The sequence below is a fragment of the Sprattus sprattus genome, assembly GCF_963457725.1.
Source record: "Sprattus sprattus genome assembly, chromosome: 10".
In the NCBI taxonomy this organism is placed as follows: domain Eukaryota; kingdom Metazoa; phylum Chordata; class Actinopteri; order Clupeiformes; family Clupeidae; genus Sprattus; species Sprattus sprattus.
In genome coordinates this window covers 28,840,491-28,858,313 of record NC_137908.1, presented here as the reverse complement: position 1 = coordinate 28,858,313, position 17,823 = coordinate 28,840,491, and the positions used below count along the sequence as shown (strand labels likewise).

The 17,823-nt window shown below is 42.2% G+C and overlaps 1 protein-coding gene across 1 annotated transcript; it reads right to left on the bottom strand.

Annotated features, from left to right (window-relative positions):
- Positions 1-5,898: 5,898 nt before the first annotated feature.
- prkcdb (protein kinase C, delta b) lies at positions 5,899-17,321 on the bottom strand (the record flags this gene model as incomplete). Its single annotated transcript, XM_080845464.1, has 16 exons — positions 5,899-6,562; positions 7,008-7,136; positions 7,844-8,032; positions 8,307-8,445; positions 8,901-8,963; positions 9,324-9,415; positions 10,090-10,263; positions 10,363-10,481; positions 10,640-10,727; positions 10,847-10,947; positions 11,063-11,192; positions 12,008-12,093; positions 12,229-12,260; positions 12,805-12,976; positions 16,145-16,426; positions 17,213-17,321. The coding sequence occupies 16 exons, from the start codon at positions 17,319-17,321 to the stop codon at positions 6,404-6,406; spliced, it is 2,064 nt and encodes a 687-aa protein (XP_080701590.1). The 3' UTR covers positions 5,899-6,403.
- Between the last annotated feature and the right edge of the window lie 502 nt (positions 17,322-17,823).

Here is a 17,823-nt window from a genome sequence, read left to right as displayed (position 1 = left end):
AACAGATTAGTGTGGTAAAAAATGTAATTTGAACAGAGACTTTCTAAGAAGTAAAGTCAATGTTGAAGATTTCTAAAAACACAGACACATTGAATAGCCTTGGTGATGCATCAGGTTAAAAAACAAGAACAATGAATATCCTTACACAAATATGCCTGTTAAGAAATATCCAAGCCCTACAACTTAATGTCAAACACTGCACGTATTAGCAGACTAAAAAGAACAAAAAGGCTGTGTACAGAGGGGGATATTCAGCGTTGTTCTGAGAAAGGGGTGGGCCCTTGCCTTATTTGAATGTGTGTGTGTGTGTGTGTGTGTGTGTGTGTGTGTGTGTGTGTGTGTTGGAGGGAGCATAGAGAAGAGGGGAGGTTCTTTAAACAAGGCTTTGCCAGTTTACAAATGTAATTGTGACAACAGAGGGTTTGCTGGTTAAAAAATAAATAAATAAAAGAATGAATCTGCTTGATGCCATCTTGAAACCGTACATATGAATTCCACATGCAACTCCTGCCTACTCTATATGCAAGATATCTGATTTGACAACTCTAAAAGGGTCCCTATAACCCTTGAATAAAAAAAAAATAAAAAAAATAAAATCAGCATAGCCTACACCTCAACTACCACAATGATATTAGCCGGGATAAATTCAGATGATCTGATTTCACATTAACAAACAATTAGCTGGATTGCCTTGAGCACCATCCACTTCATCCTACATATTTTTCACAAGAGGTTAAAAAAAAAGCATCCAGTCAAATTCTACATGTGAGCTTCTATTCGAGAAAATGCTTGTTCCGTGTGTGTCTATGTGTGGCAAAGGACAATGTGAGTCATCTACAGATGTGCGATCTGTCATGTTTTTTTTTTTTTTTTTTAAAGAATTCTTAGCAGAGATGTGCTAGCTTCAATGATGATCTATTCAGACAGTTGGGCTGTCAAACAGTCTTTGTTGAGCTTTGACGTCTCTATTACAACAGAGACCGGAGTGGGATGGCTGGTCTGTGACAGCCCCTTGGTGTCCGCGACCCTGGAGCTGGGCTGGGATCAGCTCATTCAATCCCTTTGGAGCCCACAGCCCCCAACTCCCCCCTCCCAAAAAAACCCTACAGCTATGTTGGGATCAGGAGGGACAGCCAGCATCGAGAGGCACATTGTGCTGGAGGTCAATCTTGTTTCCAATAGGAAAGACAATGAAAAGATCAGTATGGCCAGTTAAATAGGGACCTGTCCATCACATTGCTATTTCGCTGTTAATTTTAAATAAACATACTTGGCCACATCAGGGCAACATCACAAGTTTTCATTCATATATCTTAGGTCTGAATATATATGGCAAAAATGGCATTGATATCATTGATGGAATTAATTTCTCAAGTCATAAAGAGATTCCAGTTCCATTTACTGGGCAGAAACGTGGTTACAATGAACAAAACAGGTAATCATCTTCACTTAACAGATACAACACACCACCACCCCCCCCCACCACCACCACCAACACAGACAACTACCCACACAAACACCTGTCCACTTATGCAAACCACCATAAATCTTTCGTCTGCTCTTTCATTCAAAGCGCCAGCTCAACCAGTGACTCCCAAACTTCTCATGGCAGTCCCCTTTTGACAAATGTACCCCTGTACCCACCCCCCCTCCCCCAGCACCACCATCATGCAAAGACTGAGACACTCACATATTACCCACAATTTAGCTTGGACTACAAAACAGATGCCCATCAACTGTTGCATAACTTTTCTTAAACACTGATTCTACATTTGAATTTAATTTAATCAAATCACATTACTTTATTTGATCATAGCTCTTGTTAAAAACATGTATGCATTTTTAACTTCTCACAGGTGCATGTTCGTTGTATTAACAATTAGGCTAGCTATCCCTTCTTACATATGGGCCCTGGCCATATTATACATATATATATACACACACACACACGCACACATATATATACATCCAATATAGCTAATCTATTTGGTGATGTGTTTATAGCCTATAGCTATAAACACATATCATATATATAAATATGTATTGGCTATAAACACATCACCAAATAGATTAGCTATAGGATACTATACTGGCAGAACACTGACATACAAAATGTAACCTATAGTTGCTTGTTTTTCGTTGTTTTTTTTTCCACAACAAAAAAAATTGTTCCCTCCACCCGCGTCCCCCTTGCTGTAAGTACGACCCCTGGGGGGCCCGACCCTCACTCTGAGAGCCACTGAGCCATACACCAAAAGCATGCCTGATGTTCTACCACTGACATTAAGTTCCCGGAGAGTTAATATCATCCATTTTCTTTAGACCTCCATGCGGACCTACACATTTAGACAAGATGCAGTGTGTGTGACCTCACGCTATCATATTACTTTAGACATACTGTATTAGCCCTCTGAAAGTGAAGTGTCAAAACATTACACTACCGTCAAACGTGGTTCCCGATCTGAAATGGGAATGCTACCGTAGAGTTTACACGCAAGCAAGTTTGGGGACTTCGGAGTTGCCTACATCAACACTAATATGCGCAGAACAATTACTAAAACTGAACCGCTATAAAGTTTCAGCATGTCATTATGCTTGCAAACTGATAACTACAAAAAAGCATTTTCTTTTTTTAAATTGTAGGTTACACAAACGGATTGGATAAAGTAAGCATACAGGACCACTCTTTTAAACTATCAAGGTTTCTCTGCTTTCCACTCTTGACACACACTCTTTTTTTAAGCTCCTGTCTCCAATATGCCAACACATTTGAACTATTTCAAGTGTGGTAGATACTCTTTATACTATTTTTGCGTGCCCAATCCATTTAAAATGAACCACTGCAATGTCAAGAGACTAGCTGCCATTTATTTATTGCTCGTGTACAATGGAAGAAACATTGCTGACTAACACCAAGATAGCCCAATACAAGTTATGTAACTTAGGGAGTTGGCACATAGTGTGTATTATCGTGATCCTTTGACAATGATAGTCGAAATAAAGACAGTAAGTTAACGTTTATTAGAACTTTGATCAGACCCTTCACTGAAACTGAAATAAAAACAACTTCGGACTCGTCTGAAGGACTTGGCGTTATACAATAACGTTACATCCTAACATCACTGCAATGACAAAATGTGGAGATGCACATGTCGAGGATGCTGGTAAGGCAGTTATGAGTATTTTATAAAGACAAGGTTGTAGGTGGATTCAATCCGGTAAAAACGCAATGTATGTTCGGCTACACGCTAGCAAGATTAAGCCAATGCATTTCAGACATTCGCGCCGATTATCCAACTTTCATGCCGGAACATACAGGAGAGAGGAACATATCGATTATTCAAAAACAATTTAGTAATTTACATTGTTTATTAAAATGCAACATAGCTGGACAGCCTGACTCAAGTGCGGCTGAATCGGCACATGCTAAAAACGCCTGTAACCAAGTCAAGTTACGGAAACGTCATAGCTTGAGCAATATAGCTAGCAAGCAATAAGGGCGCTTGCACTCAACCGAGCCCAAGTCATCTTTTTTGGAGACGGGAAAAAAGATGCAGACAGCACTAAATGGTTTGCTAATGTCTTATACCGTAAGTACATATAATGTAACATGTAAATATTTGGTAACAAAATGCGTGTCTTACCACTAAGGAGTTTTTCAAGTCGGTTTTTGATGCAGTGTCTTTTTCCGCCTAGCCGTCCACGACCTCATTCCAATATGGCACAAACTGCCACTGCGCATGTTCTGCCGCCTAGCTTCACATCCACGTTCTAAACCCGGGTAGCAGATATTGTCGGCTTTCAGCGAATAAAAAAAGGACTTGTCACGTCAATGGAAAATAAGGAATTCTATATGTAAAACAATTGTCTTACAACAGAAAGAATTTGCAAAATGATCAAAACGGCCAAACAAACTGTTCATATAACATTGAAACTGATTAGGTTGTCGTCTATTTTTAGATATTTTAAGGCTGCCAATTAAATCCAACTCTAATCGTTGAACGAACCTGTCTGAACGAACCTGCTTAGTCATATACTTCTCTTTTTTAACGCAGTATAAATAAGTTAGATGCTGGACTTGCAAAACGAGAGAAAAAAAAATTCAGTTAATCGGCTGGGACATCAAACTATGTTTCCTTTCTCCCTTTGTCCGATGCCATTATTAGCCTATGACTGCCATAAATGCTTTATCTATTACGCTACAACTACTAGTCTGGGCAGAATTGCGCCGCAGTGAGGGAAGCCTCGCCAAGTCTGATCAGTTATTTTACCCTTATGTTTCCCTGAAACATCAAACGTAGAGAGCATCTTTCCGTTGCCTATAACAGTCGACGAAATCATTCATGTATGTCAGTGAAACTAGACGAAAGAAATGTGGGTTACTTGAATGTACAGGCTGTAGTCCTGGATGTTGTGGCGGCATAATTTTTCAACGCATTCCTTATTACCTTCGACTCAGTTCAACTGGGTCACATGTATTTAATTTCAGGCATAGCTAGGTTGCGTTCTATGTGCCATAGAATATGCACTTAATGTGTATGTTTTTTAAACAATGACCACCAATGGAATAGGCTACCCCCGTCAGTTAGGAGTTTATTGTGAACTCCTCGAGATCGTGACCAACGGACGCAATCGTAGCCTTAACCATCATACATTAAAAAAGGTCGTGTTGTAGACCTGAGAGTTTGACACGCCGAGGATTTTCACAGGCTACACCTAGACCCATTTTGCATCAACTGAAAGGCGGAGTTGTTTTAAGCCATTTACTTAAACGACGAAGCTATTGCAACAAAGACAAATGTGGTGTCTGGAATATTCTATACAATAGCCTAGCCCGCGTCTTAAATTAGAGCCTCATATTTTTGACTCGTTTCTTTTAAGGGAGGTGGTAGGCTTTACCACTGCGTTTGTCATTACTTTGTGTGCTGAATGTTAATCGACGGCAACCACTGGGATTTTTTGTTGTTGTTGTTGTTGTTCACATTTTCAGTGTATGTAAGCATGTTTCCAGTCAATTAAACCAAATAATTGTAGTCCTTAACCACACACAATGGCTAAAAACAAACACATAAGCTAGTGACATGTGTTTCGGTCAATGCAGATTTTGGAAAAAATATTTAACAAAGGCCTAAGCATTAAAGTGTACTATTTTTGACATTTGAAGAGTTCTGTATAAGGTTGAAGTGCCTCATACAGGCGGACTCGGTGTTGACCACGCTTCAGCACGCCTTCGTTAGGGAAAAACTTGTACCTTCACCCACCGCGCGCTTGGCCAAGGAGCAGCGAGCAGAGGATATCCGAACAAATTATTCTATACATGCAATGTTCTCACTGGTCGCTAGATGGCAAGCTCATGGCTAATTTCCTATAGTGAATCAGATAGAAATGTGGCATGAATTGGGTGTATTCAACACAGCCACGATGGTTTCGAGAGTTAAATGCCTTTATTTGTCCTGGGACATGAGATTTGATGACAGTAAAAAAGAAGATCCTTATAGCCTCCCAATAATGAGGATTGAGCAATATACATATATTTTTATATACAAAATCTTTTTTGTTAAAATGCCAACATTCAAGTAAAATTACATACATATATGTTTACTATTTTATCCAGAGGAGAACATCCCATTACACCCATAGGTACCATTTCAGTAATACCATTCAGTTATGTGGAGTCTGACTACATGTAGCACTCAAAGATATGTGCTGGTATGGCCACACAAAGGGGACCTTATTGCGAAAGCATTAGTGCAACACCTAGTCCCAATTTGTATGGGGTACCACAATAGGACTGGTGTGAACTTCAATTACTCCATAAAACGTTGCACAGTTCAGAGTTTTAAAAGCTCATTTGTGTTAATTTGTTCTCTAGAACATTTCTCGTAGATTCAGGAGGTATACAAAGGTAATTTAAAAGAGGTAAGGCCGAAGTGTATCCTCAGACATCCAAGGATGAGAAACTAAACACCAATTTGGAGTTAAAAGATAAATATGAGAGACGGTCCCTTTTCTAAAGTCTTATGTCAGTGCTTCTCAGTCAATGAAGGAATTGTTTGTATGTGTAAGAGTGTTTTGTGGGTGTATGAATGTGTGTGTGTGTGTGTGTGTGTGTGTGTGTGTGTGTGTGTGTGTGTGTGTGTGTGTGTGTTATATCAAATGAGCATGTCACTGAATGTGCTGAATGCACTGAATATTACCATAACACCGTACTTCAGATATTCCCACAAATTAAAGTTTTGATCACAAGAGGAACATACCATTTGCTGATTCAATCCTTTGGAGTACTTCAAATGTAACACTGCCTTTATCCCAACCCTTTGCTAAAAAATCACGCACCCCTCCCCCTTCTTCTATTGCACAGCGATTGACTGGGATGGGAGCGGTCAAAGTCCACATGTCCTCCTCACTTATCCAGAATGTGCTCCAACTTGGGGTTGATAAAGGAGAAGCCTGCGAAGGCTGTCTGATCCATGGAGTCAATGAGGTTTTTGTCGCAGTGGGACAGTTTGGGCTTCTCACTCAGGAACTCCCGGTCGAAGTTGCTGCAGTCGCTGGGGGATTTCTGGTGATGGCAGGAGGAGAGGTGTCAGTTAGGGGGAAGAGATACGGTAAGATAGACCTTAACATGGAGAGGTGACTGGTCTGCTGCACACAAAATGGTGTGGGAATGGGTGGATCAGTCCCAGAATAATGGTGTCAATGATAAGACACAGCTGACAAAGCAGTGACTCAGACATGAAAAAAGCCTCTAAACAGTAAGTGAACTATTAAGAATCACTCTGAGTGAAAATCATATTAGCCTAGCAAAATGTTTTATTAAATTGGATGACAACATTCACAAAATGTTGAATGATTAGGTCCATCATGTGTAAAATAAAACTGCTTTAACAAATAAACCAGAATATGCACTTCCACTTATTATTATTCAGTGGCAAACTCTCTGGGGATTTCTGAAAATGCAAAATAAAACGAGCCACACGTTGAAATGAAAAGTAAAATGCTCATACCACTTTAGGCTTGAATGGTGGGGACACTTCTCTCTTCTCAAGGGCCGGCCAGTTGATGGTCTTGAAAAAGGAATGACCCCGAATGTTTCCCACAATGCCGAGCCGACGGGTTGGATCACGCTCAAACAGCTGGGAGACAAGTCAAGAGGGTCAGATAAGGCACTGACTTGAAATGTCACAAGAACTCTTGTGGGTGATTTACTTAGTGAAAGAAACCATATTTAGAGTACAACAATTTTCTCTGTCTCCAAATATACATCTTCTTAAACCCTCACAGTATTCATTTAAAAAGTTGCACTTTGCTCAATGGAAGCTTGGGAATCAAAGAATATTGCTGATTTCACCCATTAGCCAGTCAATGCACTAGTAGATTGGGAACTGTTGTACTACCCCGCTATCTAGACGATCAATCAATAACTACCACATTCTGCAGAGGGACTAGGAGTAAAGACAAATGTGTATATATACACAGTACACTAAATACTGCATCACCTTCTTATTATTCCTTCAAGCATGGCTATATGGTCTGCTATACATCATTAAGTCACATACTTAAAATGCCTCTCTGACAGAGAAGGACACACTGAGAAGCTGGTTGTTCTAAAATGACCACATAGATAAGATAAAGCTTTGTACCAAGAAGCAGATAAGTAAAATGTTCCATTCACAGTTTATACTTAAACACCTCAAACACCATTTGTTAACAAACAATAATAAGATTTGCCACAATTACAACCCTTTTTCTTGAAAAGAAAGCCTTCCGAAAGAAGTGGAAGACTATTTTCATAAACATTTTGTTTACCAAACATTCATTCATTTAAGCAAATAAAGTTTACCTTTTCCAGTAAGTCTTTAGCTTCTTTAGTGATCCACCGAGGATAGTGTGGCACATCCATGCGGATTGATTCAAAGAGCTCATCCTCGTCATCACCTTGGAAGGGCGACTGACCAATCAGCATCTCATACAGTAGCACGCCGAATGACCACCAGTCCACTGAGAAGGAGTACCTCTGGCCCAGCAGGATCTGTCAGGCAGCAGAGGTGCAGGCCATTAATGACAGACATGTGATCTTATTACGCAACAGTGATGACAGCCTTTTAATTGCTTCAGCTACATTATTCATAGGAGGTAATCAAAGTAACTCATTTGACAAAGGGACCTCCTGTAAGGGTGTTTTTGTTATAGTACTTTAAACATTCATTTAGTGAAATTTGTGTGAAAATGAAAAAACAAACATGGAAACCAGACAGGCAAACTGCTGCTTTCTCACACAACAATTGATGGCATGCTTTATGTACCTCAGGCGCAATGTAGTCTGGTGTGCCACAGAATGTAGTGGCACGGTTATCTCCGATCATGTTCTCCTTGCACATGCCAAAGTCTGCAATTTTGACATGCCCCTCTTTGTCCAACATTACATTATCTAACTTCAGATCTCTGGTGGTAAAAAATGAAGGGATGGTAAAAATGAAAAGTTGTTTTCATCACAGCAATAATAAAGTCACTCTTTGTTTCTTTTCAACAATGGCACTGCATGTCCAGCCCCTGAAGTAGCTATGTGGATTGACAGCCATACAGTATGAGCCACTGAACATTCAGACTGCTCTACACAAACAGCAGTGTTTAGCAAAACCTCTGACTAGCTAGCAGCCTGTGACCAGGCTTTTCCCCTCTTATGTGGTATCCAATGCAGGAAGCTGCATTTTGCACTTCTGTGGGTTTATAGATGGTGGTGCACGCTTCCTGTGTGTCACACATACAAAGGCGGGCTTCTGACAGCTCACAGATCTGCTTTTTAATCAGCACTGTGTTCCATCTTTGATTTTCAACATAAAAGTCTGCCACGCTCCTTCTACATGGGTATGTCAGCAAGTGGGAATAAGATGGCCAACCTGTAAATTATTCCTCTGGAGTGGAGGAACTGCAGTCCACAGATGATCTCTGCAGAATAGAACCTGTATGTGTGTGAGGGAAGGAAGGCTGCATTTAAAAATAGAATTACAGATCACCAGACAAATACTGCAGGCTTTCAGTGATTCTGGAATAACTACATTTCGAACAGCTAGGGAATCTATTTTGAGATGGAGGCATAGAGCTTTAGAGCCCTTCACAAAACTCCTCCTTCTGAAAGCCTTTTTTTGCAGAATGCTGCTTAGAGATGGCCAGAAGTGGCAGGTGTCTGTTGGAGTAAGGCATGCAGTAAGGTGAAAGGGAAGAGTAATGTGAGGAAAATACATTTCCAGGCTAGAGATGGCAGCAGCAGAGGGAAATTGCTTAAGGGTGTGTGTGATGACAGTATATATGAGAGTACTCACGTAGCTCTGTACAGGTCAAAGCGCCCTTTATCCTGTATGTGAAACATGAGGTCTCCACCATTCAGGTACTCCATTACAAAGAATAAGTGTTCCTGTTGGCAAGCAGACACACACACACTCTTTTTGAATATACTTCTCATTAATACCTCTTATACTCTGACCATATTTCATCTACCAAAATTCTTATTACTCAGTCATTATGCCTAATCATACATCTACTCTCTATTGGCTGCTGTGTAATGAAGTGCACTGAAGATACGCTGTGTAAAACTAGAAAAACAAAGATGTTAATTTGTGAGATTTGTGTGGCTACAAAACATTTCAACTATGAATCAGAACACTAGGATGTATGAAAAACAATAGCCTAATTTAACTATAGGTCCAACTGCAGTGATGTGCTGCATGACTTGCCTGTCTTGATTACTTTAATAAAGCTTATGGCATCCTAAGAGGATCAGAAATCATTCAGAAAACAAGAATCAGTAGACAAAAGGCAAGTAGGCAAGAATTAACAGACAAAAAGATTGACTCATTAACCCTCTTTGCTCACAATAGTAAATATATGATGCAAGGATTTGCTAGGATACATTTTGTGGACTCTACTCTGGCCTGTAGTGTATAGTTTATGGTTTTTGGTCCCTTAAATGGATGTTGCCATTAGTCAATCCTGGGGGTGTTGGCTCATCACAACTCAGTCATACTGTTCCAAAAGAGGCACCATCTTCTTTGCGTGAAGTCGCCGTGGTAACGTGGTAAATGTTCTCACCTTGGTATGGAAGGTGGAGTAGAGATGTGTGAGGAAGGGGTTATCCCAGGCGAGTGCAAGAACCCTCTTCTCCACCATAGTGCATTCAACATCATCATCCATCAAGACCACATCCTTCTTTAGGGCTTTGACTGCGAAGTACTCGCCGTGGCCTTTCAGTTCAGCCAACATCACCTACATGGGCACATCGGACAATGAGGCATTTAGTGGCTGCAGAAAGGGAATCCTGGCCTTCAGGTGGGATGTGTTGCTTACCACAGCCTATTGACTCACCTTGCCAAAGCTACCTTTTCCCAGCACTTTGTGGAACACAAAGTTGTTTATGGTGATACGGTTCTGGTGGATGATGGCTGATCCCGGTGTGGCGGCAGGAGTGGTGCCAAACGAAGCAGCTGAGAAAATAAAAACAATGTCAAAGAACATATTTTTTTGGCCCATATAACAATCTCAAATATGTTCTTCATAACTGTTTGTGATGGCCTATTTTCCACCAGACGATATCCGTTTGTGAACATGTAGGTAAATGACAGACCAAAGACAGTATTCTCACCACTAGGGTCTGCTGCAGGGCCTTTGGGAATGTCCTGGTAGATTCCTATATCTACCACAGACGGGTCAGACCGCCTTGTGGATGATTTCTAGAAAATAAATAATTTCATGTATGCCATAACAAGCAGTATTACATCTCCCAAAAGAGTGTTTAATGATGTGTGCACCGTTTTTAATGCTACTTTGTTAGTGTGTTTTTGTTGCTCACCAGGCTAACTTGTGTGAGTGCCTCAGCCAGCAGTTTTTGGTTGATGCCACAGAGGTTGGCTACTTTGCCCTGGCACTTGCGATGGACGTTCATCCCACAATCTTAGAATGAAGAACACACACAACAAAATAATAAATAGTAAAGAATACACACAGTGGAAGGAAGAATAAAAAAGAACGAAAACTACAAAAAGGCGAGACTGTTGAACAACCCTACCTTCACATTTAAGGCCTTGCCTGACCATCCCCCAGAGCAGGCTGCCACAGTGGTCACAAAACGTGGGGCTCATGTAGTTATGCATCTTGAAGCGGTGTGGCATGTCAATCTTGAAGCGCTCCTTCTGGAACTGCGGACACACACAGCAAACATCATTGCTCACCATAACCATGGGCTCCAGCTTCAGGGCTGGCCTTTGCCAGCAGCGCACCCCTGCCCTGAGCTTCCTCATGTGGGCCTGCAAACCTGGGAGCCTGGGGTGTGGGGCTCCTCCTGGAGAACTGTGAGTGTGAAGTATGTCTCCTCTCCCTCTCCCTCTCTCTCTCTCTCCCCCCTAGCACTGCACCCTGACCCTCACAGACGTCTGGATCAGCACCTCAGAGACAACTGTGAAGAAGTTGGTCTTTGATACACACGAGCAGATTGACCCCATCCAGCAAAGAGAGAGGGATGAGGACACAATGCTCCTTTCCCAGCTCTGACTACAACACAGAACAATCACTAGAGAGTGAGGTTTTTTTCTGTTGCTGCCATCTTGCTCTGTTGAAACAATACTGCGATATAGGACCTACTGAACTGACTGACTGACTGGTGAGTTTTGCTGTCTGCCTGCACTACTTGCCCCTTGGAACTTCACACTGTTTGTGGTGCTTAAAGTGCTGAAATGATCTCATCCTTTCAAGGCAGAGTGGGGATATCTTTTAATCCTCCTTTTAAAGGGCGTGATCTCTGTGGCTCTGACGCAATCACCTTCACTCTGGGAGTTTTCCATAACAGAAAGACCAGTTTCTACATTGATCAAGAGAGGGACAGGCAATTGGGCATTCACATACATGCTTGTGGGCTTAACTGTGTTTAACCAATGGGGGGTTTCTGATACGTGTCCAATGTGATGCTAAAAAACACATGCAAAGCTAATAGCTGAGATTGTGAGGTTACGCTTACCATTGTGTCACGGCTGTTGGCTGCCGTTCCCGTGCATCGGCCGATGATTTTATCGATGCATTTCTTGTGGATGGCTGCATTGCATTCTGAAAAATTAAAGCACTCGAGACAGTCAGGACAGATGAGAGCAATTTTTTGAATTACAGGATAATCACCGCCAGCATTTCCAAGTGTTGCTTAGAATGGATTCAAGGGGTCTGTTTACTGAGACTGGCACTTACGTCTGCACTTGTATCCTTGTTTATTGAGTCCCCTGTAAAAAAAAAAAAAAGACAAAATATTAGAGAGGTTCTTGGTTATAACAGACTACAACCGTCAATAAAGACAGAAGCAAAACATGGACTGAGATGACAAGGAAGGGCAGTGGAAAATCTAAATCAATCTTCACACATCCATAAGAGAACAGTCTTATTCTCTCTCTGTTGCACAAGTATACATTAAATGAACCAGAACCTGAAAAAATATTTAGGGGTTTACACCCCTCTATATATTGACAGAGACTACTGACTAAGGCTCTTGTAGCCCTTGAACAGACTAACCTTTCCTACAAACAATATCTTTATAATCGTTAATACTGATTGTATTTCTGTAAAGCGCTTAGAGACAATTTCGATGTTTATTGGCGCTATATAAATCAAATTAAATTGAATTAAATTGAATATTTCCATAGGCGCATACACCAGTGGGAGTCACAATTACATTGATAGTGGTCTCCAAAGAGAGCAATCTCAACCCCCCAAATCTAGCTACTGCTGTCCAAGAGAAAGGCCAGAGGTGGCAGGAGACAGGGGGCTCACCAGACAAACTCCCGACACACAGAGCAGAAGGTGGGCTGTTTGAAGAAGGTGGCCGTGAACTCATGGTTCTTGATGAAGTGGACCTTGGCCTGCTTAATGGCTCCACGCCGTCTGTTCAGGGTCATCGCCCCATCCACCTCATCCTCCCTTTCCGTCACTGGCAGCTTGGAGTCTGGGGTGGGGGACACACACACAAATGGGACAGAGCGGTTTGGAAGCTGACATGGTGATGGATCATGGAAACATTTCAGTCAAACTGTTGTGCTTTTGTTAAATTCTTCTACTTAGTTATGTTCATGACTGGCAAGGCTAATATAAAATCTCTGGCATTAAATCTAGTTACACGTCAACCGGAGAATATTGCAATTAAATGAACATTAAGAAGGAATGAGGATATTTCTAGAGGGTGAGACTTAGTAATTCGGTGATAACATCCAAGGCATCAACACAATCCATAAGGCATGCTCCGTGGAACTGTACAGCATGTCTAAGGCAACAAGCTACTGTATGCTTGTCAGTGAGTATGAATGTGTGTGTGTCTGTGTGTGTGTGTGTGTGCGTGTGTGCGTGTGTGAGAGAGAGAGAGTGTGTGTGTGTGTGTGTGTGTGTGTGTGTGTGTGTGTGTGTGTGTGTGTTTGTCTGTGTGTGTTTGAGTGTGTGTGTGTTTGTGTGTGATTGAGTGTTTGAGTGTGTGTGTGTATTTGTGGTGGTGGCTAGCCACAGGTGATCAGTATAGCATGAGGGCACTGAGGATCCACACTGCACAAGTCTTAGTTCAGGGCTGGGGGGTTTGTCTCATTCTTATTGACCACCCAGCACAAACACAAAAGAACAGGGGTCCACTGGGTTCGCCAACTACACATTGTGGCGGGGAGGGGGGGGGCGACGACTGGGTGAGAGGTCAGAAACTAGACATGAGATAAAAGAACAGAAACTAGACGTAACACATAGCTGTGCGTAACATGACCACGCATTGGTGAGAGAATAAACAATAATGAAGTGAAATAAGATATTTTCCGTGTGTTATCTTGAATGATTACATTTCCGGCACACAGTCGCAAGCAGGATGAGCAAACATTTTTGTAAGTAATGAGAAGCTGACTGAATTGACTGCTCCAACAGGTGGCATTATTCACAATTTGGTGCCACTCCACAAATACATTGCAATGAGCCTCCTAGACAGTCACTCAAGTTATTTGTTTTTCTGCGATTTGCGACTTCAATGCAAAATCAGTAATTTACTCAATTTTTACGCAGCGCTCCATATTTTCTTATTTACTGCATAGACTGCACATAAAATTGCAGAAAATAAGCCTTGATGTTAAATTGCAACTTATTTTCACTTCTGGCTTCCAGATGGTGGTGCAAGATTAGGCGCAGTCTGTTTCAACCACTGCCACTGCTTAATCTCCCACTCCTTTAGTATCAGGTGTGTGATTGATTGACCACCGAGGTGAAGTTAGCTTGGTATTAGACATTCGCCACATAGCTGAATCTATTACTGTTATCTCATTAAAAGTTAAATTAACTACAAACACATTTTAATATCTTTATCCTTACATTTGTATGCCTTGTATTTAGTTGTGAAGTTGTAAATTGTGTTTGTATTTAGTTGTGATGTTGTAAATGGTGTTTGTATTCAGTTGTAAATGGTGTTTGAACATGATATTAATATTTCTGTGTCTAAATGTTTATCCAGTTCTTTTTCTTGCCCGCTGTGGCTCTTTGTGGGCTTAAATGAACTATGTATGGGCAGCAGTCGACTTGTCAGTGAAACTACACACAAACCTGCTTGCTCAATGAATCCAAACACAAATACACTTATATACATCTGAAATCACAGATACACACATTAACGTAACATGGTGCAGGAGTTATCAAGCAGTATAAGATCATTGTGGTCTGCAACTTTAATAACACACCCACAGTAACATTTCAGAGCAACATACAGCAAAAATGACACGCCTGGTAATAATGCAATAGAGTAATTCCATGTGAAGTGTACCAATGGCTCCCACTCGACCGTCTCAGGTCAAGGTTGTACATACACTTCTTAATAGGTATAGTCCAAAATATAAGCTGTCTACTCCCAAAAGTTTTGTCACCAAAAGATGTCCTTCAAATTTACTAGGCTTAAAATCTGATACCATTACTTGAAGAATATGGACTTCCAAGGATGTGGCTTGGGTATATCATAGTATTCGGGGTGCTTGAATTAGCTTGAAGATTTTACTCTACGCTCTGTTGCAGCATCTTTGAAGGCATCTCAATGTTAAAGCTAGAGAATTGCTTGATATTATACACAGACCTTCCTATGTATGTAAAGCTTCCGGCCTGGATAGCACTGTGCATTTTCAGCAGGAACCCTCTGACCCTGTGGTTCTGTAGCCAAGTGACAGAGAGAGAGGGACAGAGAGAGAGAGGGACAGAGCGAGAGAGAGGGACAGAGAGAGAGAGAGAGGGACAGAGAGAGAGAGAGAGGGACAGAGAGAGAGAGAGAGGGACAGAGAGAGAGAGAGGGACAGAGAGAGAGAGGGGGGGGAGGGAGGAAAGAGCGATTGAGGCGTGCTATAAATAACCCAGCCTGGGACGCTTTTCAGGAAATCTATGAGAGTGGGGTGTGGCAGACTGGCCCTCTCCCTTCCTGTGCCAACCCAGACTGGGGGCGCTGCCACTGCCACTGCCTGTACGCCACGTCTGCTGCCCAGGCCACCATTCCACCCGCTGGCCTGCCTGCCAGCCTGGCACTCACAGGGGGTACAACCTCACCCCCAGAGCCACATACATTCTAAATGCTAGCCAGGCCTCTCAGAACAACAGCTCACTGCTCAAACACTGCTCCCGCCCTGCTTCCTGCAGATGTACTCTTCGGTTAAGCTTTTCTGTCCTTTTCACAACACATACAGAGAACATGTTGATTTTGTAAATGCAAATTGTGCTTCCTAAATGTACACGTTTGCCAAATGAGAATGCTTTAGTTGTGTTAACTGCGGTTCCTTTGTATTATGCATATCAATTGCATGCTCCTACCAGTAGAGGTCACCACATGCCCTCTGCTAAGCAGGCACCCAGTTCTCCAACTGCTCTCACAACTCAGTTTTTTTTCTGTTATGCAATGGCGCAATTAGGATTTTACTACACCGATATCATACTAATTATCTATGTACTGGACTTGACATAACAAGGTCTGTACTAAACGGAGTGGTTAGATCAAGCCATCCCTGTATTTCACAAGCAGTGCTCATACTGAAACAGAAACCAGGGTTTTGGCAAGGCTAAACCTGAGCTTACACAAAACTGCTTTGGAAGGTTCATGTGCACGAAAGTGTGTTCCACTCACCTATGTCTTGGCATTTAGAATCTTGGTCCTCCACGAAGAACTGTACAGCCATCAGGACCTTGCCCGATGGCTGCATGTCCACCCAGAACTCAGATCGTCCGTTGCCCTTCTTGCAGCGCTCGGCCAGGACGGACACCCCCACCGTGGCCTCGGACAGGGCCTCCTCGGCCGTCTTCATCAGGACCACTTGCAGCACGCGCCCCTCATAGATGTGGGCGTCAAAACTGGCCTTCCATGCAGGGTACATAGTGGGCTTCCTCTGCACCAGAGTAATGCCCCTCTCTGGACAAAGAAGTTGCAAGAAAGAAAAAGAGAGAGAGTGAGTGAGATTTTGGCAGCACTGTTGTCAGGACACATTAAATGATCAAAAAGAGTGTTTACATTGGCAGAATATATAAGTTGACAGAGAGAGAACTGTGGCAGAGAAAAGCAAGATAGAGAGATGGAGTGAAAGATAGAGATGGAGTGATAGAAAGAGATAGAGAGATGGAGTGATGGTGGCGCAGAGAGGAGGACAGAGGGGCAGACAGAGAGGATCGAGAACAGCACACGCATGGAAATGTGAGAGCGACTGATTGATTTGGTTTAATGGATAGCTCAAAAAACACACACACACAGAGACACACACACACACACACACACACACACACACACACACACACACACACACAGTGACACAACAGTGAGGACAGTAGTGAATTATTCCATTTTACAAAGCAGCTACAACACACACAGTCATGGGATTTTTTTCCAGTGTGGGTTTTTGTTCTTCAAATTTACCTCTAAAACGGCACATGATTAAAATCAGGGTGATCACACACACACACACACACACACACACGTTTCCTCTCTTGTGCTCTCTCTCTCTTCCCCACATAGACCTTGACACACACACACTTCTTCCACTGTTCTCTCCCTCTTCACACACACACACACACACACACACACACACACACACACACACACACACACACACACACACACACACACACACACACACACACACACACACACACACACACACACACACACACACACACACACACACACACACACACACACACAAACCTGTTGTGAGAGACTCTTTCATCTTGATGGCACAGAAAGGAGCCTCGGTCATCTGGGGCAAGGCACCCAGGTCAAACGCATTGAAGGCAATCCGCAAGAACGGCGCCATCGTGAGCTGTCACCTACAGGAAAGGGGGGCGAGATACAGGAAGTTAGAAAGAGGAAGAAAGTAATTTGCAACCCACTGTTGGACACAAAATGGTTCCAGACTCACAGAAGAAACTAGCGTTATCACAATACATGCCTTTGCGACGAGGGGTCTGAGAACCTGTGCACATATGTCAGGGTACACAGCAGACAAAAATCAATGGGCTCACATTCACATAGGGAGCCAGAAACAAGAGATTCAGAGAGAGAGGGAGAGAAAAAACAAAGAAAGAGAGCGAGAGAGAATTAGAGGTGTACACAAAAACACACATATTGAGTATGTGTGTCCACTCACACAATGTATATTGTTGTTTTTTAGACATTTTCGTTTCTTATTAGTATGACTGCTTAAGCAAAAGACGTTCCCTGATTACCATGCCAATGTAGCACTTTTTGAATGAGAGATCCAGAGAGTCTAAACCAGACTAGTTAGAGCCAGACTAATGCAGAGGGCCAGTGAGAGA